The following is a 25,746-nucleotide window of genomic DNA, read 5'->3' as shown; positions in this document are numbered from 1 at the left end:
AGCTACTCGACTAGTAGTAAATAGCTAAAGTCTAGCGATTCTCGACTAACGGTAGCGCGACCTAGTAGCTTAGGTCCGATAGGCTAGCTGTCTTTCTTCGAAGCTGCTTTCTTCGCTGCCTTGTCTTTCTTTGCCTAGGCGCGGCGCTGCTTCTCGCTACTACCTAATTTTAGTAGTATTATTGTCGGTAATAGATACGGCGGCGGCGGCGGCGGCGGCAAGAAAGAGATATAACTAGGATAATAGACTCGAGTAGGTTAATGCTAGTGCTAGCGCGGGTATTAATATTAGTATCTGTTTAGAGCTAGGCTTCTAAATCCTTTAAGCGGCGGCGGCGGCGGCGGCGGTAGCGATAGCAAGGTCGAACTCGAACTTAGAATACACACGAAGCAGCTAGCGCGCGCGCGCGCGTGTATATATATATATATAAGCGCTAGACAGTTGTAGTCGCTATAATAGTAGAAACAAACGGTAAAGAGTATAGCGCGTAGCCCTAGATAGCAAGATAAAGGCAATAGCAATACTTTTTAGGTATTCTAAAGTACGGAGATTAGAGAGGTAGTTAATGCGACGGACTGTACGTGCTTTGTTTAGCGCTATATATACCGTTTGTAGGTAAGTAATACTAGGTAAGGTAGATAGCAAACGGGAATAATAATTACCTCGTCTTAGAAGACTAAGAATTAATCTTTATATTAACATTTTCGCGACTACTTTGTATAGGCAATCTAACAGATTATATTAAAACGTATAGCTACGCCCGCGGATGCAAACCGCTATTTTGCGTAGTTACGACGCTATATTTAATCTTCGTAAACTAAACAATAATTAGGTGTATATAGGTAGCCCGGTTTGACTTTAGGCGCTCCGCTGTAGCTTTCTCCATACCCAATGTGGTTAGTGTCGATGCCTAAGGATACAGAATCACGTGGAAGAATCTACAACACTCGGAGCGCCTGAGAGGAGGTAGGGCATTCGGGCATGGCGATAAAGTTTGCTGTCGGGCCGGAGATCCGTATTCTAGGCATTTTCTAGAACAAGCACCGAAGAGTGTACGACCGCCATCTCAGCGAAGTAGCTTTTAAGTCCATATTTTTGATGTCTTCGCACCCAAAGATCACGAAGCCATCGCGACCACGAGCGCCAAGATCGTGCGTGCCTTGCGGCAGGAGAAAGGTTGGGTGCGACAAGGTCCGTAGCACTTCCGCATCTTTGCGTGCTGCATACTGTGCTAAGCGGGTACGCAGACCAGACCGGTATGTGGAAGATGCGCTCGGGCCGGCATAGACTGCCAGTATGCCGCCACTCGATCGACACCGGTGCCACTGACTGTGATCGGTACGGAGCTATTGTCGTGTATGCTCAATGGACGCCCGACTGACTTCTGACAGATGAAACACCATCTCTAGCCTCCAGAGCAAGCAGACTATACCAGCTCACTCAAGCCGCAAGCATCGAACCAAACCAGACACCAAGCTCCACAAGTACCGGTATGCTATCCATACCTCTAGAATCACCTAGGATGGTATTCTGAGCTCAACTAGAAGCGAAAAGTCGGACGAAAGATCATACTCCAGTTCCGAGCACCACCACTCAACCAGCCAAAAGGGAAAGCACGACACCTAGCAGAGACACGGGACACCTTTATGTTGGGCCTCATACCAAAGGCCACTACATCTCGAGCGCTCACTTTGCGCTGATAAGTCAGGAGGTCAGCATACTCTAGAGAGCCTTGAGTTAGAACAGATTGCATTCACGCCAGGTGTGCGAGAATCCGTCTCTCTGCGCAGAGCTGACTATGTCTAGGTGGCAGCAATCAATGATCTGCTCCGTGATCATCGTGGATACACTCGTCCTGGAGTTGTGGGGGTAAAATTGCAACAGCAACAGCAATCTCAGAAGCAGCAGCTTGGCGGTCCTATTGGACAAACATTTCCCAGCTCACCGCCATTAACCTCGACACAATATGATTCAAGCTGCGAGTCGAATGGAGCAACGCCAGACAATCCCGAGCGAGAACTCTACGGCGACCTCTTTCCGAATATTCCCGCATGGACGCCGCAAGACAGCACTCTCTTGACGTCTCAAGCTCCGTCAATAGATGAGATCTTGGCAGGCCTGCCAAGCAAAGAGCAGAGCGAAGTACTAATATGGTCATATATGGGTGGCTATCATGCCAAGAGATCGCTCTTCCATGGTCCGACATTTCTAGTCCAAGTGAGGAAATTTCAGCGCTGGTAAGTCGACGTCGCGATCACACCCTTTCCACCTCTCACTCTCTCCGCAGGCTCGACACCCGAGATCCGAACTATGCACTCAGCGTGCACTTCTTCTCCCTTCTGACCGCCGTACTTTTCGCCGGTTCTGTCGTCTGTCCGAGATACCGTCTCCAGACAGTATTCGGAAATGTGAGTCGCGAGACCTTGACATCAAGGCTGTATCGAAGAGCCATTCGTGCGATCAGACTCTCAGAATTTCCACAATCTCCATCGTTACAGTCCTTGTCAGCTTTCATCATAGTGGATTCTACATGGCTGCGAGAAGAGCAGCCTCTCACTTGCTGCTCGTTCATTGGTGTGGCGACACGTGTAGCCCAAATGCTAGGTAGGATAGTATTACCATCACTTCATCGAGTGGGAGGCGCTGACTTGGCGCAGGACTTCATAAAGAGCCTACCACATTCGGACACTTCTCTCCGGTAGATGTACACATCAGACGGCAAATCTGGTGGTCGATAGTGTCGATCGATGCTCAAGTCGCTTTCGCCTCTGGACTTCCTCCGATCATTGACTGCAGATTGTACAACGTGCTGCCAGTGAGCGAGCTGAGCGCAGCTGCTATTCGAGACGACTTTGAGACACATGGCAATGCCAACAAGTCCATTCTCGGAATCTTTATTGGAGGTCGCTTTGCCTTTTATAAGAAGGGCAACGAGATTCTTCACTTACTACACAGCAGCCTACTGGCCGAAGTCGATCTGGATCGCATACTGGAGATTACGAGAGCTGTCAAAGCGGATATGGATTCAAGGAAAGAGCAAATCATATCTATTGAGAAGATGACGACTCAGCCTGAAGCTTCCGATGGCACTGATATCGATGCTATACGGCATACAGAATCCAATGCGGCTCTTGCACAGTTCGCAAAGATGCTCTTTGCTCTGTGGGCAGCAAAGCCGTATTCAGTAATGTATGGACCTATGAGGAGACATGGTTTGCTGGCTGCTTTGCGAAAGAAGGAACCAAAGTATGCAGACTTATAATCATGGCTATTGAGACCCTGCTGACTGTTGTTCAGCGTGATTGTCTTCTGTCGCGAATACGTTCATCGATTCCTGAGACTGGCAGAAAGACGAGATTTCCAGCCATGGCATTGGTGCTGGCCAGGTCAACACCAGCCATTGCACAGCATCATGGCTTTAATTTCAGATCTAGAAGATCACCCCCACGATTCTGAAGCAGCAGAGACACGAAAACTAGTCGACTTGGCCATCTACAAATGCATTGGATCTGACGACTGCGGCATCGTCTCACATGAGGATGGCAACCCGGACCCTCGACCTCTGCAAGCTGGAGGCACGCAAGCGTGGCGATTTCTCCGGCGAGCCCGTGACAGGTATGTACAAACCAAATTGGGAGTATGATGCGGCCGCTGACATAGGATAGGGCCTGGGAGATGGCCGGACTAGATCCTTCGATCCTTACGTGCCCCGTTTCGGTCCACGATATCGTGCTAAAAGGCGTTTCCGACGAGGATAGAGATGCTAAGGACCAGCCTGACGATACTTGGCAAGACTATGCTTACGGGCCGATTCCTCAAACTTATGCCGACTGGTCTTATCTGGGTCAAGCTACAGACCCCAATTTTGGGTTCATTAATGATATGAACATGCAGTTCCAAGGTGGCGTGGGAGGCGTGAGTTGCTGACAGCAGCTTGGCACCGCTGGTAAGATGTGATCTTGTGATATGACTAGTCTTCTATATCAAGAAGTCTGGCCTCGAGGCGTAGCAACTTATACCCTAAGCTTGTGCAATTAATCGGCGCCCATGAAGGCCCGAATATCAATGAGGACGACCAAATTTGGAAAGTCTTATGGCAGCGCAACATGCAGAGAACGTATGAGCAATAGACCGGATAAGTCCGGATATGAATGAAGTCGAATCGTATTCGGGAGCCCTCATGCATTCTCTCGGTACCAAGAATCTTAGCCGTCTTGGCTTCCTCCCATACGCTTCGTCAAGCCTTTCCCCTAATAAATTGATTGCTTGCGGCAGCGAATATGTGCCGAAAGATGGGGGGTTCCCGATCCTGGGTTCGATAATGGCGTGTCTGTGTTCCAGAACGCTCGCATAGGCGCTTATCCAACATGGACACGACCAACCGAAAACTTGAGCGACATGTATGCCATGGTCACTACAAGACAGCTACCGAAGATTCATCGGTGAGCATCTCAGACGACTGGCCGGCCAGAGAATGTTGTTTGTGACGGAGACTAAGGGGACGGATGTGGTTGAGGAGTGCACATGCAGTTAGAACCTATCTCGAGACCAGACCAGAGATAGGATTATTTGAGGGTATATAGGTAGGTAGTATTTTGGTATGTGTGTGTAGTATAGTGTGTAGCATAGTATGTAGCTAAAGTGTAGCGTATAGCCAATTAGCGTTTAGATTATAGAGATCCTATCTCTAGTCTAGGCCGTTTCTATCGTATCTTAGCTGTTTATATAGGAATACAAATTAATATATAATATATAGTAGCGGCTCTAGATAATATAATTATCTAGGCCTACCTAGTAGTACTTTTTTAAATTACGGTCTAAATAGTACGTATTCTTATCGTTATAGTTGTCGCGGTACGGAGTAGCCTTCTATATAGCCGAGCGTATTCGGTTTTTAGATTATATTCGATTTTCCTAAATAGGGCTATCGTCTAAGGAATAAAAAATAGTAATTAGTATATATAAAGTATTATCTAGGTCGCTACTATAGCGGATTTTCGAATTTCGGTCTAGGTATTGCGTATTCTTTCTTTAAAAAAAATTCGAGTCGTTTTATTTATATACGCGTACTAAATCCCGATAGAAGCGGATTAGACTAGTAATAAAGGGTATTATATAGTCTATACGGGAGTTTATTTCTATAGTGGCTTATAGTGACTAAGTTGGTATGTAGCTATACCAACAACCCTTTGTTACTAGTCTGAGTGGAGATAGGTTAGAACTCACATATAATGTTTGTAGCAAGCGCCAAGTCAAGCCACGGGCCCGTGTGTACGTCAGGCCAGGTCCTGCCTACCCGCCTACCCGCCTACCCGCCAACTCCAAGACCGCGCAACAGCAGCAATGTTGTAACATTCTCTCTCGCGCCATCAGAACACCTTGTCAAGCGATTTCGAAGCTGTGCAATAGGAGGAATACCATTCTCGTCACTCGTTAGCTCTGCTTTTCCAACCCCAATCCTGGATGTACCCGTAGCACGCGAGTTCCGCGGCTAAGCGTGGCCTTACTGCCATACTCAGATCTCAGGGGATTGCCATAGACGGTACGCAGGAGCTAGGCGCTAAGATACCCAGGAGCATACTGTAGAAGACTTTGGCAACGAGCTTCAGAGCATTTTCTGCAAATTGTATGATGGCGGATGCCACGAAGCGGAACAGCGTGGCAGTAACAGGAAACAAAGCTCAAGTCGCAACGCCAAAGTCGGCTACACCCACGCCAGACAATGGCAATGAGGCCTTAGAGAAGGCTATGGGAGCCAGGTGAGGAGTGAAGGCTACACATATATCCATGCTTTCAATGGCTGACGCAAGTCCGCAAACCAGAGTGAGAATCACAACCACAGCGCCTACCGCCCAATACGAGGGCACCCTTTTCACCGCAGACCCGACTTTGAGCCTAGTCGTTATCAATACTCGCGCTCAGCAGCAGACCACGCAGACAGGAGACTACACCGTCATTCCATTCGGCAGAATCGACAAGTTCGCTGTTCTTTCCGCACCCCTGGAAGCTGGTCTCGCAAGCGCCCTCCTACCTATTGGACCGGTAGACCACAAATTTCTTGAGCAACGGGAGAGGAAGAGGATCGAAGAGCTCAAAGCAGAGAAACTGCATAAAAACCAGCATGTCAGCGCGGAGGGACAGGCGATTTATGACGCCTTGAGGAGAGTGTAAGCATACATATCATGCATTGATACCAATGCGCAGGCTAACATACGGGATAGCAATGTTCCAGTCCGCTGGCACAATACGCAGATCATTGCTCACGAAGCCGTGATCATTAAAGAGCCATACGACGTCGCAGACTGTACTGCAGCTGCTGGCAAACAGGATGTCTTGAACCGGACGAAGAAGGTATTGGAAGGCGAGAAGAGGAAGCTCAGAGAGAGGCAGGATAGCCAGAGGAAGACTGCGACGCCGACTGGACCACGCAAAGGTGGCTGAGAAGGATAGGATGCATCTCGAAAGAGGCCTTGATAATGATATCAGACAGAAGCTGAGTGCGTTGGATTGCAGCATCGCGCCTCTCTCTCGCAAAGGGCAAGCGCTAGAGGTAGCGAGGAACGCGTTTGGGGAGGACGTGCTTGCTAACTCGGTTGTAGAGAGCTAGGCATTGCAACAGCTAGTAAGGACATGATACCCATTGTATGCAGCCGAGACCTGCACCCCAGAGCCGCATACTACGCACCTTCATCCCTTGACCAAGACTCATGAGTGAGTGCCCGCCCCTTCTGAACGGACTCTTCCCTCTCTTTACGCAGCGCCTTGAGATCCGCTCGCATCCTATTAATGTGATCTTTGAGGTCCTCGAATGGCTCTTCGCCTTCGTACATCTGATGCAGCTCTTCTCCAGATTCTGCGTCAGATCGTGGATACCTGCGTCATTCCTGGCAATGTGCCTGGCCATCTGGTCGACGGCTTTGGCGAGTTCTAGGCCTTCTTCTCGGGGTCTTCTTCACCAGCCTTCGCACAAGCTTTGGTTTTGGCGGCTTCGGTGTCTCGTTGCTTTAATGTCTCATTCCATTGAAACGCTGAATTCGTGTAGCATTTGTTCGTGCGTAGATCGAAGCAATGCTTCTTGATTCAGCCTCTCTTGTTCAAGCTTCGCACTGTATGCGGTCATCCGACCGGAAACGCTTCGGTTACTATTTGACATGGTGCTTTTGTGGCTGATAGGCTGTCAATAGAGTCTGAGATGAGGAGAAGACCACGAACCACTCAAGTTCGAATTGAGTTTGCTACATAACACGAGCAGAAAGTTCTATGCTCTATGCTACTACACAAACAACCTTCTGCCTTCCGACCATCCTAGACATCTTCTTTCTCTCGAAGCAATGCTGCCCGCTTCTCATTCAACACATTGATCTGATTCTCATAACGGTCTATCCCTGAGTGGCCTGGCGTGTAAGAGAAGCTTGCTCTCCGAAATTCCTCAGAGACTGCCTGAATCTGGTAATTGACATCTCTCAACTTGATGTCAATCTCAGATCATGCTTTCTCGCGTGCACCTGCTGCGGTGTCTCTCTTTTCGCGTTCGGCTGCTTCGCTGTAGACTGTTGGGCGTCCAAAGATGCTATCGAATTGTGAATCTCGGTTCGAAGTGGTTGCCTTTCCCTTTGGATTAAGCAACTCCTGCAGTGAGGGCTGTGCTGTCGCAACGTCTTGTTTCTTGTCTTTTTGGTTAGACATCGTGAAGGGATGAGTATGTGCTAGGTAGTAGCCCACAGATTTCGAACAACGCCAGGAGGCAGGCCTTTTGAAATCAGCTTTGGATTGCTTTCCCACATAGACAAGCGCTCAGAAGAAATCCACACAAAGCCCTATATAAACTTCGAAACCATTGGTCGTCTGCTGAATGAATGCTGCCGAACACTCCTGACGTTGCAGATATCTTCGCGTCACTTCCGGATCTTCGGTGGCGCTCCATCCCGCCTCAAAGCTGACATGAATTTGCTAAGAGGTCTGCTTGCAACTGAGCTCGCGGTCGCGATGCTCTCTCTGAGGTGAATCCAACCGTTTTCCTGGCTGTCGACACTGCTGGGAATCCTGGGTTTCAAAGTAGCATCGACCGCGTTTGGTTCCGTGTCTTCGCTCGAATAGTAGCTGGTAGGCGATGATAGAGACCATCGTGTGTCTCCGGGAATTCTCAGAAGGCCGGAGTTCGAAGGCAAGTCACTATTGAAACTACACGTTTCGAGTGCTGGAGAGATCATTGACGGGACAGGCGGCGGCTCTCGGCCCCGAGACTGCTTTTGCGGCAATGATTGTTGCCATCTCTGCTCGTATTCGGCGACAGCGCTAGAAAGGGGTACGTGCTTTACCAATCGCCTGGGGCTTGATGGCACTCCCGTCACGCTTGGAGCTTCGACTTGCTTTCGTTGCACGGAGGTGCTACGCTGGTTTGCATAGGATGTGAGGGCATTGTTGAAAGCAGAATACTTGCGTACGATTGAGGGACTTTGCGAAGGAGTATAAGCAGATCTTGTTCCCGTGTCTACGTCCTCATAGTCCAGCATATTCGTGAGGTCGGCGGTGAGCTCTTCATTTACGCTCGCGAGGCCATTCATACTTGGTTCTGTACCGGCTAAGCTGGATGTTGAGCTTTCGAAGGGTCTCGGAGTGAGTAAGTCTGGATCGCCCGTACTAAGCCGCTGATTTTTACTTTCAGAGGTCCTGGCGGTGGGTCTGAAAGCGGGATGGGGCACCCACTTTCTGACTATCACAGTTTTCTTTGCTAGCTTCTCGGGAATGCTGAGGGCAGGGGGAACCGCAGAAGCTTGAGAGAACGGCCTGTTCAATGAGAATGCTGGCACCTTTCGTCTTGCTAGGAGAGACTTTCTGTGATTCGAAACGTTTCTGCTGGATGCCGTCACGATTGCAGGGTGAATTTGGCCAGAGGATCGGTCAAATGCAGTCATCCATACTTTCGACGATTGCGGAATGGTCCGAACAGAGCAGAAAGAATCACGAAGAACTTTGAATGTTGTCACATTTGGCGCCAGCACTGGTAGTAATTCGATTGTGTGGTCTAGCTCTGTAGTATTGCCCAGGCAAAGCTCTGCGAGTCTTGGCCAGGTGATTGAGCGACGCTCTTGCAAGGATTCTTGTTCGTCAAGTGCTAACGGGCTTGGTCCGGCAGCATCAAGCCAGATGAAGCGCAAGCATCGCAGGTTGCGGGAGAAGCTTCGCAAATAATCCTCCAGCAGCTTCAGTGTCATGGTCGTTTGGTTGATAGTCAGCGATTTTGTAGCTGTGGGGTTGCGTATCCTAAGGTCCAGCGTCATGAGTTTGGTCCAAATTTCAGCATTGTGTCGTGGTGGAGGGATGCCGGCACTATCGTGTGGTGGACGGAAAGGTCTCTCCACAAAAGCCGCGAAGCCATTCCAGCGAAGGTGAATCAAGCCTGCAGCGTGTATCGGGTCCAGGGTGATCGTCCTGAGGTTCGGCGGCTGCCCACGCTCTAAGCCTATGCGCAGCATGTTGACGAGTTGCTCTACATTTGTGCGGCCAGGCCAAGCTGGATCGCCATTGACGGAGAGGGTAAGCTGGACGAGGCGTCTCAATGAGCGAAAGATACTCTCCCAATTGTATAGATCCAGTGTCCACTCGTCGTGTGACATCGTTTCCTGTTGAGGCACGGTCAAGGCCATGGAATTTTCAGGTTCCTGATATGGCTCGTGACGTGCTTTCCACATCCTTCTCTGCAATGAATTCATGGATGTGCGCCGTTTCTCCGCCGTTTTTTGTACCATTTTGACGCGTGCTAGTGAGTCGCCGAGCTCGTATGGCGACCGGGATGTACCGTACATGACCTTTATCGTGAGAGAGGTGCACAGTGGAGCAATATTCCAAAGGCTTGGCAGATTGTGGGAGATCATGTATTTCGTGGATTTCTTCTTGCCATTGCGAGGTGTCTGAGATGCGAGTACACCAGCAGGTTCGCTAATTGCCTGTGGCTTCGGAAAAGGCAAATGGATATATAGCTGCCGGAAGAGGCCCATCGGGCAGCTGTCGACGACGCTCTTCAGTGTGCGAGACACTGATCGCAGTTGATAGAGGGAAGCGCCGTCATTCAGGAAGTTGAAGAGAGTTGAGCGAATCTGGCCCTTGTCGCCTGCCAATACGTCCTCGAATGGGGAGGTCATGATGCAGGACTGTGCAGAGACCGATGAGATGCTGGTCAGGGAGCACCTTAGCGAGAAACATATCTCTGCGTTTTACCACGATGAATATGCTTTGCAAACATGAGCTATGCAATAAGGAGAGAAGCTGTATAGGACACGGATCGTGGTGCTGACCTACAGTGAAGGCTGCCGGAACTCAACGCGGCTTCATTCTCACAGAACCGCCACATCACTGGAGAAGGTCCTCTCGTACGCGGTGTCACTGGTGTAGTCCTTCTCGGGGCCCTTCACCTTGTAGCGTACTCCAAAAACATCCATCTCGCCGCTCTCGGGGATTCTGAACTCGTAGTAAGCCCAGTACATGTCAAGCTGGCAAAGATGTTCGCCTCGGCCAGTGAGAGCTCCAGCTTCAGAAGAGACCTCAAGATCATGGAAAAGATAATCAACTTCTTCCTTGCCGTCCTCGGCTTTGGTGTCTTCCTTGACGAACCAGGCACTGATTTTGTCCTCATCGGCACTGTATCTGTATACATACTTCCGATTTGCCTTCAGCGTAAAGCCATTATCAGTTTTGAGCTCCCCTCGTTCTGCGTATACAAGCTCTCCGGCGGATGAATGTGCTGTTGGTGTTCGCGGCGTGAAGGTAGCAACGCCTTCGAACGTGCCGGAAGGAAAGCCCGAAAGGCTGCTGTTCAAGGACCGCCGAAGCCTCCAGGAGCCTTTCAGTGCATCGAATATGGCTGCGACGGGAGTCTTTGCACTCATGCTGCCGAGCTCTCGCGCAAATCTGCCTCGCCCACCCTGCGCGAGGAGTGTTATGGTAAGTGAACGGGTGTCTCCGGCTTGTCTGGCTCTGCGCAATAATTGTCGAGACGGATGTGAAGGATGTACGCGAATGGCGTGACTCGTGATGAAGAGCGAAGTTGCAGTCGTTGGAAAGATTGGACCGCCATTTTCCTGGGGTCTCCACTCAACGAATCATCTATCTCCGTTTCAGCCCCTTCCTAGTTGAACGCAAGTAGCAGAGGCAGGCACAATACGCACCTTCCACACTGATCTTTAACTGATACTGCACCTGCTTACTACTCCTTGCACGGCCAATCTGGATCATACGAAGGGCTAGAGCTTGTAGAGCCGATTATTCTGAGCAAGCTCATATCTTTGTCTCGCAGGTTGAGGTTTGGTACCTGTTGTTCTCAAGCCTGCGAGGAAGCTGGCTGAATTATAACGTTTCTGTAGACACGGTGTTTTGTAGTTTTCATTTGTGCAGCTTTGCAGATATACTCATCAATGTATGAGAAGTCTTCCTCGTTGCAATGATAGCTAGGTGCGATTCTAATATGACTTTTGGTGATAATGCGTAGTTGTTGAGTTACTCAATCCAGACTGTATACTCATAAGGTTAGAATGGCTCGCTTTGCGACATTTGTCCTCAGGCTCTTTACAGAAGACTTCTTCAAGCCGCTAAACTATAAAGAGAATGAAAGTGATGGCAATCTACAGTATGGAAGGTGCGTGCGTGGCGGAAGAAGTCACTATGAAGAGCCTGAGAAGGAGGTAGCGAATCATGACGACCCAAGCTGCCAATGTGGGGCCATTGTGGACGTTGGACGCGCCTTGAGCATCCACCGCTTCTGTTACCACCAACAACAGAACGTGTTCGGACCATGGCAGCACCTGGCGGCAAGTTCTTCATTCAGCATGCCTTGAGCACACCCGCTAAGCACCATGAAAGCTTCGAAGCATTGTGGAAGACCAAGTGGGAGCAGCCCAGCAAGCTCGGCCTGTATCCTTTCATGTTTAATGCACACGAAGATTTCGTGCCTATTGCAGAAAGACTGATCGAAGAGGGACACAGAGAGCCGTATGACTGGGACAAGTATGCCGAAGCGTTTGTACCCAAGGCTGAAGAACTGCTCGCAGAGGCCGACAAGGCGGAGAAGGCAGGTGACAAGGCAAAGGCTTCTGAGTACTATATGCGAGCAAGTGCCGTCTACCGCATCTCGCGCTTTCCAGCCCCTCGATCAGAGAAGCAGCGGCATGCTTGGTTAGAAGGGAAGAAAGCTGCTCAGAAAGGCCTCCTTTTGCGAGATAGACCTACGAACGAAGTCCTCATCCCACACAAGCATGGTCTTCCACATGAAGGAAAGGAGATTCCAGTGTACTACCACTTGCCGCCAGGCACTTCGGCAGATAATTCTGTTCCGCTTGTGATAATTCTGACCGGACTTGATGGGTACCGGACTGAGCTCGCAGTCTGGATCGAAGGGTGGTCGCAGAAAGGTGTTGCTGTAATGATTCTGGAGATTCCGGGTACAGGAGACTCTCCCGCCGATCCTAGTGATCCCACCAGTCCTGACCGCGCATTCTCTTCCCTATTTGACTGGATCGATGCTCAAGCCGAGATTGACCAGACTCGGAAGGCTTTGTGGGCTTTCAGCACTGGTGGATTCTATGCCCTCCGAGTAGCCTATACTCATCCAAACAGGCTTACTGGAGTTGTGTCACTCGGTGGGGGCTGCCACTATATGTTCGACAAGGAGTGGTTGTCGTGCGTCAATCATCTGGAGTATCCATTTGACCTTGCCACAACCTTGGCATACAAGTTTGGTTATGGAGATGACTTGGAGAAATTCAAGAAAGAGGCGATGAAGTTCAGTCTGCTGGAGGATGGCACTCTGGACAAGCCAGTGTGTACTAAGCTGTTGCTTGTGAATGGTGTGAATGATGAGATTTTCCCAATCGATGATTACTACCTTGCGCTACAGCATGGCCCGCCGAAAGAGGTCCGCTTCGTTGCAGACAGAAAGCACATGGGCGAGCCAGAGTCATTCTTTATCATTTTGAAATGGATCTATGATCTTCTTGGCCTTCAAGGTAATCCAGCTGATCAAATGAAGACGATTCCATCAAAGTACGGCAGATAGATTGATCGACAGTATCGAGACTTGCAGCTTATTGTTTAGAAGAAATAGTATTTGATTCTCTTTTGAAGTGTTGCCAAGACTTTTGATCGCGACTTCGACGACTCGAACTGTGGCGCGTTCCACTTTCCAATCGCAACATCAACACAACATCAACGCGAAAACCCGTCATTCCCGCAAAGATGGACCCAGAAAGCAATTTTGATGTGGACCCGGACATCGCGGCTGCGATGGGCTTCGGCGGCTTCGGCTCTCAGACCAAAGGAAAGCGCAAGTTCGACTCCAATGATGGCTTCGTCGGCAAAGCTCCATCAGCTACAGGTGCCAATAGCATGCCGATGAGAGATCACAAGACTGTCAAAGTCGTCCAGGGAAGTGAGAGCTTTGAAAACTTGCAGCGCGGCACGACTCTGGTGCCCTACGATCCCAAAACACAAGAAAGTCCGAACTTGGAAAGTCTTCGATATGGCGTGCGAAACACCAAAGGCGACATGGTCTACTTTCTCCCAAGCTTTCTCGAGAATCCTTGGGCAGGTCTCAGGGCACGATGAAGTCTTACAGCGAACGAGGCCAAATCACACGCCTTTGGACAGCCTCAGCTGATTTCAAGCAACCACATGATCACTGCCAGAGCAGGATGGTACTGCTTGATCAGTAAGATCCATGTGACAGCATCGGATCTATCAGTTCAATGAGGAGAAAGCATGCATACTGCGCGCAAAAAAGCACGCGCCTCGAACGAAGGCTGCATGTGGGGGGGCGACTGGATCACATATCACTGCGCATCTGATCACCACGAGCTTAAAGCGCAGTCGATTTCAGAACGAAAGGACAGCTGAGACGGGAACTGCATTAAAGATCCAGACATGCAATCTATAGAAGTGACAAACAACTGACTTGACACACTTGGAGAGTGTGTGTGTGGCTGGCTATCACGTGCATGATGCCTAAGGCTGCAACTGTGCACACTTCATCTTTGGGCTTTCTGTAGATTAGCCCTCTTCTAAATCATTAGTTACATTAAGTGGTTATAAGCCCCCTGCGTTTCCAACGCGCACAACACGTTCAATACGTATTCTAATAGTTACTCCGACTACTGCGTAGCTAGCGCTCGTTACTAATAATTATACCGATACTAATATTATCGCCGCTACCCTCGCTACCCTCGAGTATTCTAGTAGGTGCTAGTCCTAACTCGAGTCGGTTACATAACAATAGTGTCGGCTATCCGCTATACTAGTACAATATAGGCGCGCCTATCGGCGGCCTTATTACGTTCTTAAGACAAGTCTATAGTCTCTTTCTATATTATCGCCGTCGCTATTAGCAATAGCTCCCCCTACTACCGCTAACGCTTATATAAGCAATATTCCTAAGCTAAAGAATAAGGAAAATTATCTAGTATAGGCCTACGCCGCTAAGGGTGCCCTTAAAGGCATGCAGGTATAGCGCTATATCTAGGGGACCCGCCTAAAGCCTAAAGTTAAGCTATTATCTACTAAAACATAGGAGCAATTTGAAGACTACTAAGATAAATAGGAGGCAAAGGACTAGTTAGCGCGTACGTAGATATTCGCTAACTATATATCGGAGATTTAGTAGTCGTTACTTAGACTCGATACCTCCTAGGCAGTATAGAGTTATCTATATAAGAAGTATACTAGTAAAAGTAGGTCTACTAAATTTATACTCTTCTAGGACTACATTACCCTTCGCTACGATAGCAAGGACGTTAAGAAGTTCTATAACGAATATAAGAAGAAGCTCGGTGCCTTAAAAGACACTAAATTAGCTATTAGTTAGTACTAGGCTGTCTATATGTTTATTATGCAAATTGCACCGTTCTACGAGGCTTTCGTATAGATGCGCCGTAAGCAAATGCGAGCCTTAGAGTACACTATTAATAACAGTACCCTTAACAACATTATTAGCGCGTTGCTTAATAAGAATATAGCTTAATTAAACTAGGCCTAATATAATAGCTTTTCCGGTCTTTAGCGCTAGTAGCTATAGGGTGCTAATAGCAATAGCAATAGTCGAGGTAACTCGAGCCGTAGCGGTCGTAGTAGCCGCGGAAATAATAATAATAATAGTCGAGGCCGCGGTAGAAGCAACTAGAATAGTTATTAGTCTAACCGTAAGAAGTGCGCCTATTATTAGGGGTCGCACCCTTCTAACCGCTACTATAACAAATATCCGCATTTAAAGGAAGAAGATCGATAGCGACGTAAACAGTAGAAGGCTAAGAAGAAGCAGTAGCGTATACTAACTACTTAGCAACAGCAACCGCCGCTAGCTCCGCCTACTACGGCTCTATAGGGTTTATATACTAATAGGACACTACCCTTATTCTATAACGATCCTCGGACGGATATAGCGCCGCCTAGGACTAGTTACTAATAGTCTTTTAATGCTACTGTTACTGTTAGCGACTAGGCTTCTATAGTACTAACTGCTGCTATACGTACTATTAACTAGGTCGTAGACTCGGGTACTAGTATATACATAGTTAATAATGCCTCGCTTCTTATAGAATACGAGGGTTATAGCATTCCTATACGCTTTAGTAGCAATACTAAGTACGCTACGCTTATTGGCGTTGCTAGCACTAAGGTAGTTAATAAGCATAGTGCTATTAGCATACTACGACTGTCTAAGACGCTATATATTCTAGGTCTAGCAGCTAACCTTCTGTCTACCGAGAAGTTGGCCGACAAGGGCTGCTTCTACCGCAATAATAAGCGAGTCTTGTTTACATATAATGCTAAGGGTAATAAGGTCACTATCGCTCAAACCTACCGCAAGGATAGCCTGCCCTTTCTACTTATACCTACCTCTAGACAACAGGCTATTGCGCTTCTATCGAAGAAGGGGGTACCGGCAGGCACTATAGATAAGTAGCACCTACGCTATAGTTATATTCACTATAGCAAGCTCCTTTAAATAGAAGCTAATAGCTAGATCGTTATTGTTAGTAATAAGAAGAAGGACTTCTATAACTGCATTGCGTGTCGTATGTCTATAGCGTATAAGGAATATAACTAGCTATTACGGATACGACCCTCTACAATCTACTATATTGTCTGTATAGATGTAGTTACTATTACTAACCCTAGCCTATTATAAGAGCGCTATTTTACGTTGTTTATATACGCTAAGTTAACCTATCGTTACGAATATTCTAGTATACTAAAGTTAGGTGCTATAGTAGCAATAAAGGAACACCGTATATATGTCCGTATATAGACTAGTTACTTAATCCCTATATATCGCCTAGATAGAGGGAATAAGTACGGTAGAAACAGCCTGCTTTAATAGGCTCGAGACAATAGCATTGTTCTATAAGTAATAGCACCTCATTCTTCTATACAGAACGGTCTTGCTAAGGTTAGTAATTACATTATATATACGACTGCTTAGAAGATAATACTATATACTAATTTGCTAAAGTCTCTGTAGCTATATACAGTTAGTGCTGCTACGCATATCCTTAACATTACACTAAGCTAGTTACTTAGTAGAGATAGTCTATACACCGTTATTGCTAAAGAGCTTAACTAGTCTCGAAAGCAGCCTCGTACTTAGCACCTACGCGCGTACGGCTGCATAACTATTGTCTATAACTATAGCGTAGCTCGTAGCAAGAAGTTTAATGCCCGTAGCCGTATTAGTAAGCTTGTTAGCTATGCTAAGCACTTAGTAGACTCCGGCAAATACATAATCTACCTACCGGCTAAGTATAAGGTAGTTACTTCAAAGGATGTCTAGTTTATTAAATCTAGTAAGCTCTTACTGCCTAATAGTATAGCGCTATATACCAACCCTAATAACCCGTCTAAGAGCGAGTTTATTACTATTAAGTCTATTATACCGGCTTTGTTTAATAGTACAACGAATGAGATTCTACCTATAGAAGTAGCTAGTATAGTCTAGCAGCTTCCGGCTTAATAAGACGCACCTGCGGAAGAGCTAAATACCGACGTAGCGGACTAGGTTGCTAATCTACTACTAAACGAGGACGACCTGCCGGCTATTCAACCTCTATTAAGTAATAAGGATAGTTTCTAATCCGCTAAGGAACAGCCTGTATATAATCTATAGGCTAAGAAGGGTAAACCTAGTTAGTTGCCTAAGTTTAAGCGGCCGACTAAGACTAATAGTCGCTCTATACGCAAGACACGAAGCAACAAGAGCGCTCGTAAACTGCTACGTAGTTATCTAGCCGACGTAGGCGCCTATCGTAGAGAGCGCCGCACCCTAGCTAACATACTAATAGCCTATATAAAGGGCTTTATAGCCGCCTACTATATTGCTAAATAGAAGCCTAACGATACTATTCCAATTCCGAAGAGCTTTAAGGCCGCTAAGGAGTCGCAGTACTAGCTATAATAGAAGGAGGCCTATAAGGCTAAATACAAGTTATTAATAGACAACTATATATAGGTACACGTTTCTCGGCTAGAAGTACCTAGAGGTCGCAAGGTTGTCCGTAGCCGATAGGTATTTACTATTAAGCGTAACGCTAATAGCAAGGTAAGCCGGTTTAAGGCTCGATAGGTTGTCCGTAGCTTTACTTAGGTTGAGGGACAGGACTATAATAAGACCTATATAGCTGTCGCTAAGCCGTCTACGCTGCGAGCGCTATTTAGCTTAATCGCCTATTACGACCTAGAGGCTAAGCAATATAATATTCTAACGGCCTTCCTTAATACGCTTATCGGTAATAAATATAAGATCTATATCGAGCAGCTATATAGCTTTAAAGACCGTAGTAGCAAGGCTATAGTTTGTCTATTGCTAAAGGCACTATATAGTTTAAAGCAGTTACTAATGCTATAGTACGAAGAGCTTCGAAAGTACCTAAAGAGCCTAGACTTCGTGCCGATAGTAGCTAATGTGTGTGTGTTTAAACACATTGTTAGCGGCTCTATTATTGTTATCTACGTAGATAATATAATCATTATCGCCTATACTCTATTAGTACTAGAAGCCGTTGCTTAGTTACTAAAGGACCGCTTTAATATACGAGAACTAGGCGACCTTTACTACTATCTTAGTATGCGGATCATTCGCGACCGCAACTAGCGTACTATTTACGTCGTTTAAGATGCCTATTTAAATAGGCTTAGTAAGAAGTATAGCATGCAGGGCCGTATAGTACCGGCTACGCTAATAGTACCTCGATACGTTAAGACATCGATTTAGCGTATACCTAAGGGCTATACTGCTAGCGCTACCTTTAAGAGTTAGTATTAGGAAGGTGTTAGTAAAGCACTATAGCTAGCAATAATTACTCGACCTAATGCTTGCTATACTATAGGCCTGTTATTACGATACATTTCTAACCCGACTAAGGAACACTATACCGCACTTCTTTAGCTTATTAAGTACCTAGTTAGCACTCTAAGCCGTAGTCTGTATTTCTAAGGTACGTAGAACGACAATAAGCTTAATCTCGCTAGTTACTATAATGCCTTATAGGCTAACGATCCGGTTACTCGCCGCTCTATAGGCGGCTTCTACTTTATACTCGCTAGTAGACTATTACTATATAAGTTAGGCCGCTAGACCTTAGTTACTCTATCGTCTATAGAGGCTAAGTATGTTTAGTTAACAACTAGCGCTAAGGAAGCTATAGCACTAGCTCGGTTGTTAGAGGAAATTAGTTATAAGGGCACTATTAAGCCTATTACGCTATACGAGGATAATTAGTTAGCAATCGCTATTACTTAGTCGACGAGTATTAATAGCCGTACTAAGCATATAGATACTAGAGTCTACTATATCCGCGAGAAGATCGCTAATAGCACCGTCGCTATTACCTAGATTAGTACGTACGACTAGATCGCTAATAGCTTTACTAAGCCGCTTAATAAGCTTAAGTATAGTCGCTTTGTTTAGTAGTTAAACTTAGTAGATTATAAGGCTGCGATTAAGAGCGCCGCTTAGCCTGCTACTAAGTACTAAATAGATAGTTTGCTAATAACACCCTAGGGGTAGCATTAGTCCTAGGTCGGCGACATGTTATATGTTTATTTGTTTAATTAGCCTAAAAGTAGTCTAGTTGTTTCTATACCTAATACCCCTTTGTTTGCCTTAGTAGTTTGCTTGTTTAGCTGTATATACGCGATAAGGGGGTAACTTGGAGAGTGTGTGTATAGCTAGCTATCACGTGCATAATGCCTAAGGCTGCAACTGTGCACACTTCATCTTTAGGCTTTCTGTAGATTAGCCCTCTTCTGAATCATCAGTTACATCAAGTGACACTGTGATGCCACCACCACCAACCAGCTCGGCTATGACCTCTTCAGCGCAGGACATAAGAAACCAAGACCCATCAGGCAAACTTTTCACCATGACTATCCTCCTTTCTCCCCTCCGCCTTCCCTGATCACTCCTCCCTTTGACTTTGACTCCGCTGTCAACCACCTCCGCTTCTTCCAGCCCTTATTCCATCCTTCAACTTGTCTCGACGTAGACTCAGGACTAGCAGAATTCCACACCCGGGTGAAAGCAAGGCTTCTCTCCATCTGCGTTCCTGAAGTTGAGGTTGTCCAGACTGCTCATAATAGAGACATCGTCTTTCTCTGGGGATGCAATGGCGACAGCGTGGATGCCGGCTGCGAAGAAGAAGATTGCCTTGAGGAAATGCATCGCGACTGATGCAGACGTAGGTAGTGAGGTAAGATTCTTGGTCGCTTGCGGTCGTTTTGAGTGGTGATAGAGGTTTTTGTTGTTGAACGAGTGTATTGGTTTGGCGTGTTAATGGCGCTTTTGTTGTTAAACGAGTGTACTGGTTTGGCGTGTTGATGGCGTAGTAGGAGGTCGATGATGAGAAGGAGTTGGCATCAATACGAAGCAGGAGCCATATCGTTGTTCCTTATCACCCTATCCGGGGTTGCGTCAGCCCACTTCACCCCTCGCCCCAGCTCGGGGATTTAAGCTATACGTAAAATCGCTTTTTCTTAGTAGGCCACACGTAAAACTCGACAATAGTAATGTTATAGGGCACATATAGTAGGAAACTGAATATAAGTGTAATAAGGGTTAAGAAGCAGTAGATTTCCGGTATATTAGCGACTAAATTGCGACCGTAGGCAGTTAGAATAGACCAAAAGTCGGCCTCCGCGCATACCTCGCGTCAACTATATAGTTAATTACTTTACTAGTCGGCCTATATGTCTATTATATAACTACTACCTCTTCTTACTAAGCAAATAGTTAACTACTATATCTACTGTCTACCTCTTCTAATTTAATAGGGTTGTTCTTGCTACTAGCGACCGCGCCTTTATAACGGTTCGATTCTTCGGAGCGTAGTAGAAATAGCGCTTGCTTTAGACGGACTCGTAGCGGCGGCGAGGAGGTACTAAATAAGGCTATATTATAGTGTATATAGTATCTTTATTAAGTAGCGCCTCGTCTTATTGTAACTAGTCCGATCGAGTGTTAGGCTCTTACGCGAATAGGCTATTTAGCAGTCGCCTCGGCTTAACGGTCTATACTAGAATATCGCCTTCTTTATAGTCGTAAGTGCGAGTCGGTAGTAGCAGTGTCCTTATCTAGCTCTAATAGTAGCTAACGTCGCCGCTATTAGTTATATTAGTGCCGCGCTTATAGCTATTAAGAATAGTCGTATATAGATCGCCGGTCTTCTTTAAGGTATTGTTATTAGTAGTAAGAAGCCGCCTATCGAAGACACGCCGTAGCGGCTTATCGATAGACTAAAGCTCGACGTCTGTCTACTTAGTCTTACTATTGTTATTAAATACGATACGGAAGGCCTTACTACACTTAAGCCGATATAAGCGTGCCCTCTCGACGGCATTCTATACCTCTTATAGCATCTTACGGCGGTTATTATTAGCTAGGTCCTTGTCTTATTGTATAAAGTATCGTTTAAGCCCTATAGTGCTTGTCCTATTCAAGCGGAGCGACGGCGTAGAGCTCGAGAACAAAGTTAGATTCGTGCAATATTATAATAATAGCTATTGTTATTATAGTTGTTAGTAACGTAAAGTAGAAGGAATAGCCTTAGGCTCGATATACGTAATTGCGATTCGAATTATTAACTAATTATATCGCGCGCTCTGTTTTGCGGGCATATCTTTTAAATTTAGCCTCCCTCTATACGTTATATAGCACTAATCTAATTTGTTCTCGAGCTCTACGCTAGATTCACTAGACACCTTCTATAACTATTTACTCGCTTCGCTCGCTTAGGTTGCTCTAGGTGCCTATTAAATCTGTCGCTCCGCTCGAATAACTTGTAAGCGCAATTCATTCGCCTTAATAGTACCTGCCCTTATAAGCCGATTAGGCTACTCCTTCTATCGCTTCTTTGCTCGCTTAATAATACTCGTAGACTAGTATTTACGCTTGTATTCCTCGCCTTTACAGATAGCCGCGTTAACTAAGATAGTATAGGCCTCTTCTACTTGCTTCGTAGGTAACGAGGAAAATAGGTTAAATAATAGTAATATAGGATCGATACCCTACGGGGCTAGTTTTAGATAAGAACGTCGGAAGTCCTTGCGAGCTTATATAGCACTACGAGACGCCTTAATCGTACGAGGGCTAGTCGTAGTATTAAGGAGCTATTGCGGCAGTTCGGGTGTTAGTATTCGCTAAGGTAGCGTAGGGGGTAACGATAGTATACTCTAAGTAATTAAGTTTTCGAGATCCCCGAGGTAATAGCGACTATTAGCGTAAGCCTAGCCTTCTAGATCGATAATAGCGGGCTCTACGGAACGTTGTTACTTAACCGATGCGATATGCTCCTACTAAGCGACCTCCGCTATTGCTAGCGATTTATTATAGCGGGCTTCTTCCTATACTAATTCGCCCTCGATTGTTTGCTAGTTCTAGTTATAGTTAGTAGCTCTATACTAATCTCGAATATGCCTATAAGGGACCTCTCTATTAATTAGGAATATGCCTATCTTCCGGAATGCTAACCTTATATTATAAGAGGTGAACGTCTTGCTACGAATAGCCGAGAGCGCCTCGATGAACTTAGGTATTCCGAATTTACTAATACTACGGTATATAGCCTCTAAAACTGCTTGCCTATGCCTTAGTTTATACACCTAGAACAGGATAACGTCTAAAGGCTGTATAAAATGAGAGGTGTATAGTTGTAGGCCCTATAATTAAATATTATAGCGCTTTGCAAAGGCCGCAAACTCCTTAAAGCAATAGGAGCCGTAATTATCGCATAGGAGCACCCTCTATTCTTCTAGGTCTTTAGGCCTTGTCTTCCGCTTAAACTAACGGATATAGTGCATTATAGTATCGTTAGTTATATAGCTAGACTCGTTAACAGTAATTAAGAAGTTGTCTTTGCCTAAGAACGAGGTATAGTTAGTAAGCGACGTTGCCTCGGCAGCGGACTCGGACTCGGAAGTAGTAATAGTAGTAGTAATAGACTTACCTTCCTTCGGTACCTAACGTTCTTAGACTATTATACCTTTAACAATTAACTAATAGTCTATTACCTTACCGAAGGCGTTAACGGTCTCGACGATAGTAATATACGTACGGTTGCTATTACACTCGGTCTAGGCGCGCCGCTTCGTATCTATTATAACGATATACTTATTGCTACTAATTCTAATCCGGAAGCTAGTTTCGTCGAAATTCTATACATTCCGCGGCTTTACATTTAGTCGCTTAATTATCGCCTTAAAGCGGTTAAACTAGCTCCTTATTATAGAAGGGTCGTAAGCCTCCTTCCGCTATACCTTAATTAGTTTAGACTTAACCTTGCTAAGTCTATAGCGCTTAAGAAAGCGGTCCGCCTAATCTACGCTAAATAGTAGTATTATATCCTTCGAGACTCCCTCTAGTAGTAGGCTTACTAGTATCTCTATTGCTACGATAACGATTAACGCTACTAGTAAGAATATACCTATCGCGTCCCTCTCTCGACAATAATCCGCTAGCGCTAGCTCTTAAGAATAGTCTAGTTTAGTATTAGTCTACGGTCGACTAAATAGCGATCTACGGCCTCTTAACCGCTAGTAAATACGAGAATATAGGCTAGTTGCCTTCTTATCCTTATAAAGCCCTCGAATACTAACCTTCTTATCCGATTTAGCCTCTAATTCGTAATACCTCGAAACGACGCGTTCTACTACCCTCTCTGCCCTCTCCGTCTCGGTTAACCGCTCGATATATACCCTCTTTACCTTTTTGCCCTTTTTACGCCCTATACTAAGTTTTCTATACGATTCGTATAGTAGAAGAGAAGAAATAGAAGGAATACGAGGAATATACGCTTTAGAATAAGGTAGACGCGCCTACTAAGGATTATATAAGGAAATGGCGACAATAAGGTCTATAGCTACTATATACTCGGATAAACTCGCTAATATAATATCTAGACTCGCGGTTTCATACCGCATATAACTAGACATCCGAATAGGACTAGAAACTACTACTTTATCGATATTTACGTGTAGCCTACTAAGAAAAAGCGATTTTACGTATAGCTAGAATCCCCGCGATCAGCGGGCGTGAAGTGTGTAACGGAACCCTGGATAGTTATGGTGAGCGGCATTTCGCGGTCGACATGGGTGAGGCTTGTTCTTACGAAGGTTTATGAAGCCGTCAAGGATTCAATGGCGAGGACATGGTACTGATCAACTGTTTCAGACATCGCGCAATGGTATTGCTGCGTGACTACGGACGATATCGCCTATTGTTCGTTTCTCTATGAAGTTGTGAGCGTGCGTGATAGGATATTTGGGTATAGAGCTGTTCGCAAGTAACGCAATATGTATGCGTGAAGAGGTACGCTGTACTCTCTTCGGGTATCTTGATCGAAAAATAATACACGCTCGCTGTCGTTTCCTTTATGCCTTCTCTTTCGGCCTAAACATAGTGCTAATGTTCGCAACGCCTTTCGGCGCCAACTTCATGGCTTCAAATCTGCTTTCTGGCAATCTCTTGCCGGCCTTGATGCTTTCGGTGACCCAATCCGCGGTGATGAACTTGGCGCTCTTTCCACGCATCTGTGTGATCTCTTTGTGGATCTTACTTGCAGCCAGACCGCCTCCGCAGCCACTACCATTCGCGTTCGGTTTGCCGAGAATGACATGCGTGACTGTCCGCCTGCCCAGCGCTATTGACATGTTCCCGCCGTGAGTACTGATGATGTGTTTAAGCTTGTGATCAGACACTGGTGCTGTACAACCGTTGATGTAGAAGCATAGGTTGTTGAAGATCTGAGGCGGTATCGATCTGGAGGTTTCGGTTTCGGTATCATCTCCAAGTTCCTCATCTGCTAATTCAGCCTTCGTATCCTCAGCTTGCGTTTGCTGGGGCGAATCAAGAGGGTCGATGGGCGAGAGAAGGTCTGAAGGCGAGCATTCGGCATACGACGACGGCCAACTGCTCTCTCGTATTTTGCCGTTTTGCTTCCGGAACGGCGTGAACGGATTGACTGCGGACGTTGGTTGACGCTGGGGCTCTATCTTCTCCGTCTTGATACGCTTCGATGGTCTGTCCGGGTCGCCTTCGCTTTTGCTGACCTTCATGCTGTCCCATATGCTCTGCTGTCCACCAGTGCGCAGACCCGCGGCACCAAGCTCCCATCCGCCATTTTCTGTGCGACCATCCTTCCCAAAATCGAGGCTGCCAGCGCCGACAGTATCACTGACTCTCTTGCCACCGCCCGCGCCTGCTGAAAACTGTTCGCGCAGCTTTTTGTGTCGCGAGTCCCGCCATGATGTGCTTCCGCTCAAAGTATTGTCTGCTCGCTGGTGGCCGGTGGCGCTCGAGTTGAACGGGTCGAAAATGGCCTTTGTTGGCTTGGCTGCTGTCGGCGCCTTGTACGGCATGTTGGGGCACTGCTATGGGGCGAGACTCTCACATGCTCTCGTACAGAGACGAAGAGGTGCGAAGGAAAACATATTGACACGTTCACGTTGACGTGCATGGCGGCTTTTCGTGTTGCGGGGCAACGAGGAGCGGCGACAACAGGCGAGAGATGGCGTGCCAGCTTCCATTTTGCCTTCCACCGTCTTGCTTCACTCGCTCAGCTGGGACGGGACGGCATTTATGTCTGCATCACGAGAAGCAACAATGCAGCCACTTTCAAGATAACGATTACGAGAGCCTCTACTCGGCCATACAGAGTGCTCTTCTCTGCTAAAATGTGCTCCTAGGCGGCTAGCGCGTGCCTAGAGGAGTGCGAGCGAAGCTTTCGCCTTATATATACTAAGCTAATTCGGTTCTTTAGACCTCGAAGCTAGACCTTAAAGCTATTACTATTATTATACGATTTAGTTCTATTAGAATAGTTTATTAGGAATAAGTATTTTTATATTTTTGTATTGCTATTTTTCTTTTCTAGTATTTTAGATACTACTTTATTATTTTTAACTTTATATATATTACTTACTTTTATTCTAGTTTTCTCTAATTTTTTATATCTATTACTACTTTTTATATTATTAAAAAAACTATTTTTAATTTTTTTCTTTAATGTTTTACAGTTTTTCTATTTAGTATCTTACTTGTTTTACTTACCTATTTTATATTTTCTTATTTATTTTTATTATATGTTTTCTTTTTTCTAATACGTCTAAGTCCTCTTATTTATATCCTTATTTATTACTTGTTTTCTATCTTACTACTTAGTTTAGTACTAGCTTATTATTTAGTCTATTAATTAGCTTATTATTTAGTTTATTATT

The 25,746-nt window shown here is 46.1% G+C and overlaps 9 protein-coding genes across 9 annotated transcripts; 5 read left to right on the top strand and 4 right to left on the bottom strand.

Annotated features, from left to right (window-relative positions):
* Window positions 1-565: 565 nt before the first annotated feature.
* On the top strand, window positions 566-4,795 carry MYCFIDRAFT_86490 (uncharacterized protein; the record flags this gene model as incomplete). Its single annotated transcript, XM_007930257.1, has 12 exons — window positions 566-577; window positions 843-896; window positions 1,248-1,256; window positions 1,410-1,490; window positions 1,807-2,237; window positions 2,288-2,408; window positions 2,499-2,604; window positions 2,703-3,246; window positions 3,298-3,615; window positions 3,666-3,915; window positions 4,276-4,442; window positions 4,786-4,795. 12 exons carry the CDS (start codon window positions 566-568, stop codon window positions 4,793-4,795), a joined length of 2,103 nt encoding a protein of 700 aa, XP_007928448.1.
* A 1,022-nt stretch (window positions 4,796-5,817) lies between these two features.
* MYCFIDRAFT_101453 (uncharacterized protein) lies at window positions 5,818-6,441 on the top strand (the record flags this gene model as incomplete). Its single annotated transcript, XM_007930256.2, has 2 exons — window positions 5,818-6,167; window positions 6,222-6,441. Coding segments are annotated over 2 exons (570 nt in total), but the record flags the coding sequence as incomplete, so codon positions are not given.
* Window positions 6,442-7,895: 1,454 nt separating this feature from the next.
* Window positions 7,896-10,142, bottom strand: MYCFIDRAFT_197985 (uncharacterized protein; the record flags this gene model as incomplete). The annotated part of the gene is made up of 1 exon (XM_007930255.1): window positions 7,896-10,142. The coding sequence occupies one exon, from the start codon at window positions 10,140-10,142 to the stop codon at window positions 7,896-7,898; it is 2,247 nt and encodes a 748-aa protein (XP_007928446.1).
* A 192-nt stretch (window positions 10,143-10,334) lies between these two features.
* On the bottom strand, window positions 10,335-10,886 carry MYCFIDRAFT_28913 (uncharacterized protein; the record flags this gene model as incomplete). Its single annotated transcript, XM_007929731.1, has 1 exon — window positions 10,335-10,886. One exon carries the CDS (start codon window positions 10,884-10,886, stop codon window positions 10,335-10,337), a length of 552 nt encoding a protein of 183 aa, XP_007927922.1.
* Window positions 10,887-11,788: 902 nt separating this feature from the next.
* Window positions 11,789-13,048, top strand: MYCFIDRAFT_28051 (uncharacterized protein; the record flags this gene model as incomplete). The annotated part of the gene is made up of 1 exon (XM_007929723.1): window positions 11,789-13,048. One exon carries the CDS (start codon window positions 11,789-11,791, stop codon window positions 13,046-13,048), a length of 1,260 nt encoding a protein of 419 aa, XP_007927914.1.
* Window positions 13,049-13,227: 179 nt separating this feature from the next.
* MYCFIDRAFT_77107 (uncharacterized protein) lies at window positions 13,228-13,596 on the top strand (the record flags this gene model as incomplete). Its single annotated transcript, XM_007929904.1, has 1 exon — window positions 13,228-13,596. The coding sequence occupies one exon, from the start codon at window positions 13,228-13,230 to the stop codon at window positions 13,594-13,596; it is 369 nt and encodes a 122-aa protein (XP_007928095.1).
* A 5,475-nt stretch (window positions 13,597-19,071) lies between these two features.
* Window positions 19,072-19,863, bottom strand: MYCFIDRAFT_211778 (uncharacterized protein; the record flags this gene model as incomplete). Its single annotated transcript, XM_007930254.1, has 1 exon — window positions 19,072-19,863. A coding segment is annotated over one exon (397 nt), but the record flags the coding sequence as incomplete, so codon positions are not given.
* A 4,038-nt stretch (window positions 19,864-23,901) lies between these two features.
* On the bottom strand, window positions 23,902-24,888 carry MYCFIDRAFT_140513 (uncharacterized protein; the record flags this gene model as incomplete). The annotated part of the gene is made up of 2 exons (XM_007930253.1): window positions 23,902-24,404; window positions 24,663-24,888. The coding sequence occupies 2 exons, from the start codon at window positions 24,886-24,888 to the stop codon at window positions 23,902-23,904; spliced, it is 729 nt and encodes a 242-aa protein (XP_007928444.1).
* Window positions 24,889-24,984: 96 nt separating this feature from the next.
* MYCFIDRAFT_176490 (uncharacterized protein) lies at window positions 24,985-25,202 on the top strand (the record flags this gene model as incomplete). The annotated part of the gene is made up of 3 exons (XM_007930252.1): window positions 24,985-24,997; window positions 25,038-25,110; window positions 25,139-25,202. The coding sequence occupies 3 exons, from the start codon at window positions 24,985-24,987 to the stop codon at window positions 25,200-25,202; spliced, it is 150 nt and encodes a 49-aa protein (XP_007928443.1).
* Between the last annotated feature and the right edge of the window lie 544 nt (window positions 25,203-25,746).

This window comes from Pseudocercospora fijiensis (assembly GCF_000340215.1).
Source record: "Pseudocercospora fijiensis CIRAD86 unplaced genomic scaffold MYCFIscaffold_6, whole genome shotgun sequence".
NCBI lineage: Eukaryota > Fungi > Ascomycota > Dothideomycetes > Mycosphaerellales > Mycosphaerellaceae > Pseudocercospora > Pseudocercospora fijiensis.
This window is presented reverse-complemented; position numbering and strand designations above follow the sequence as displayed.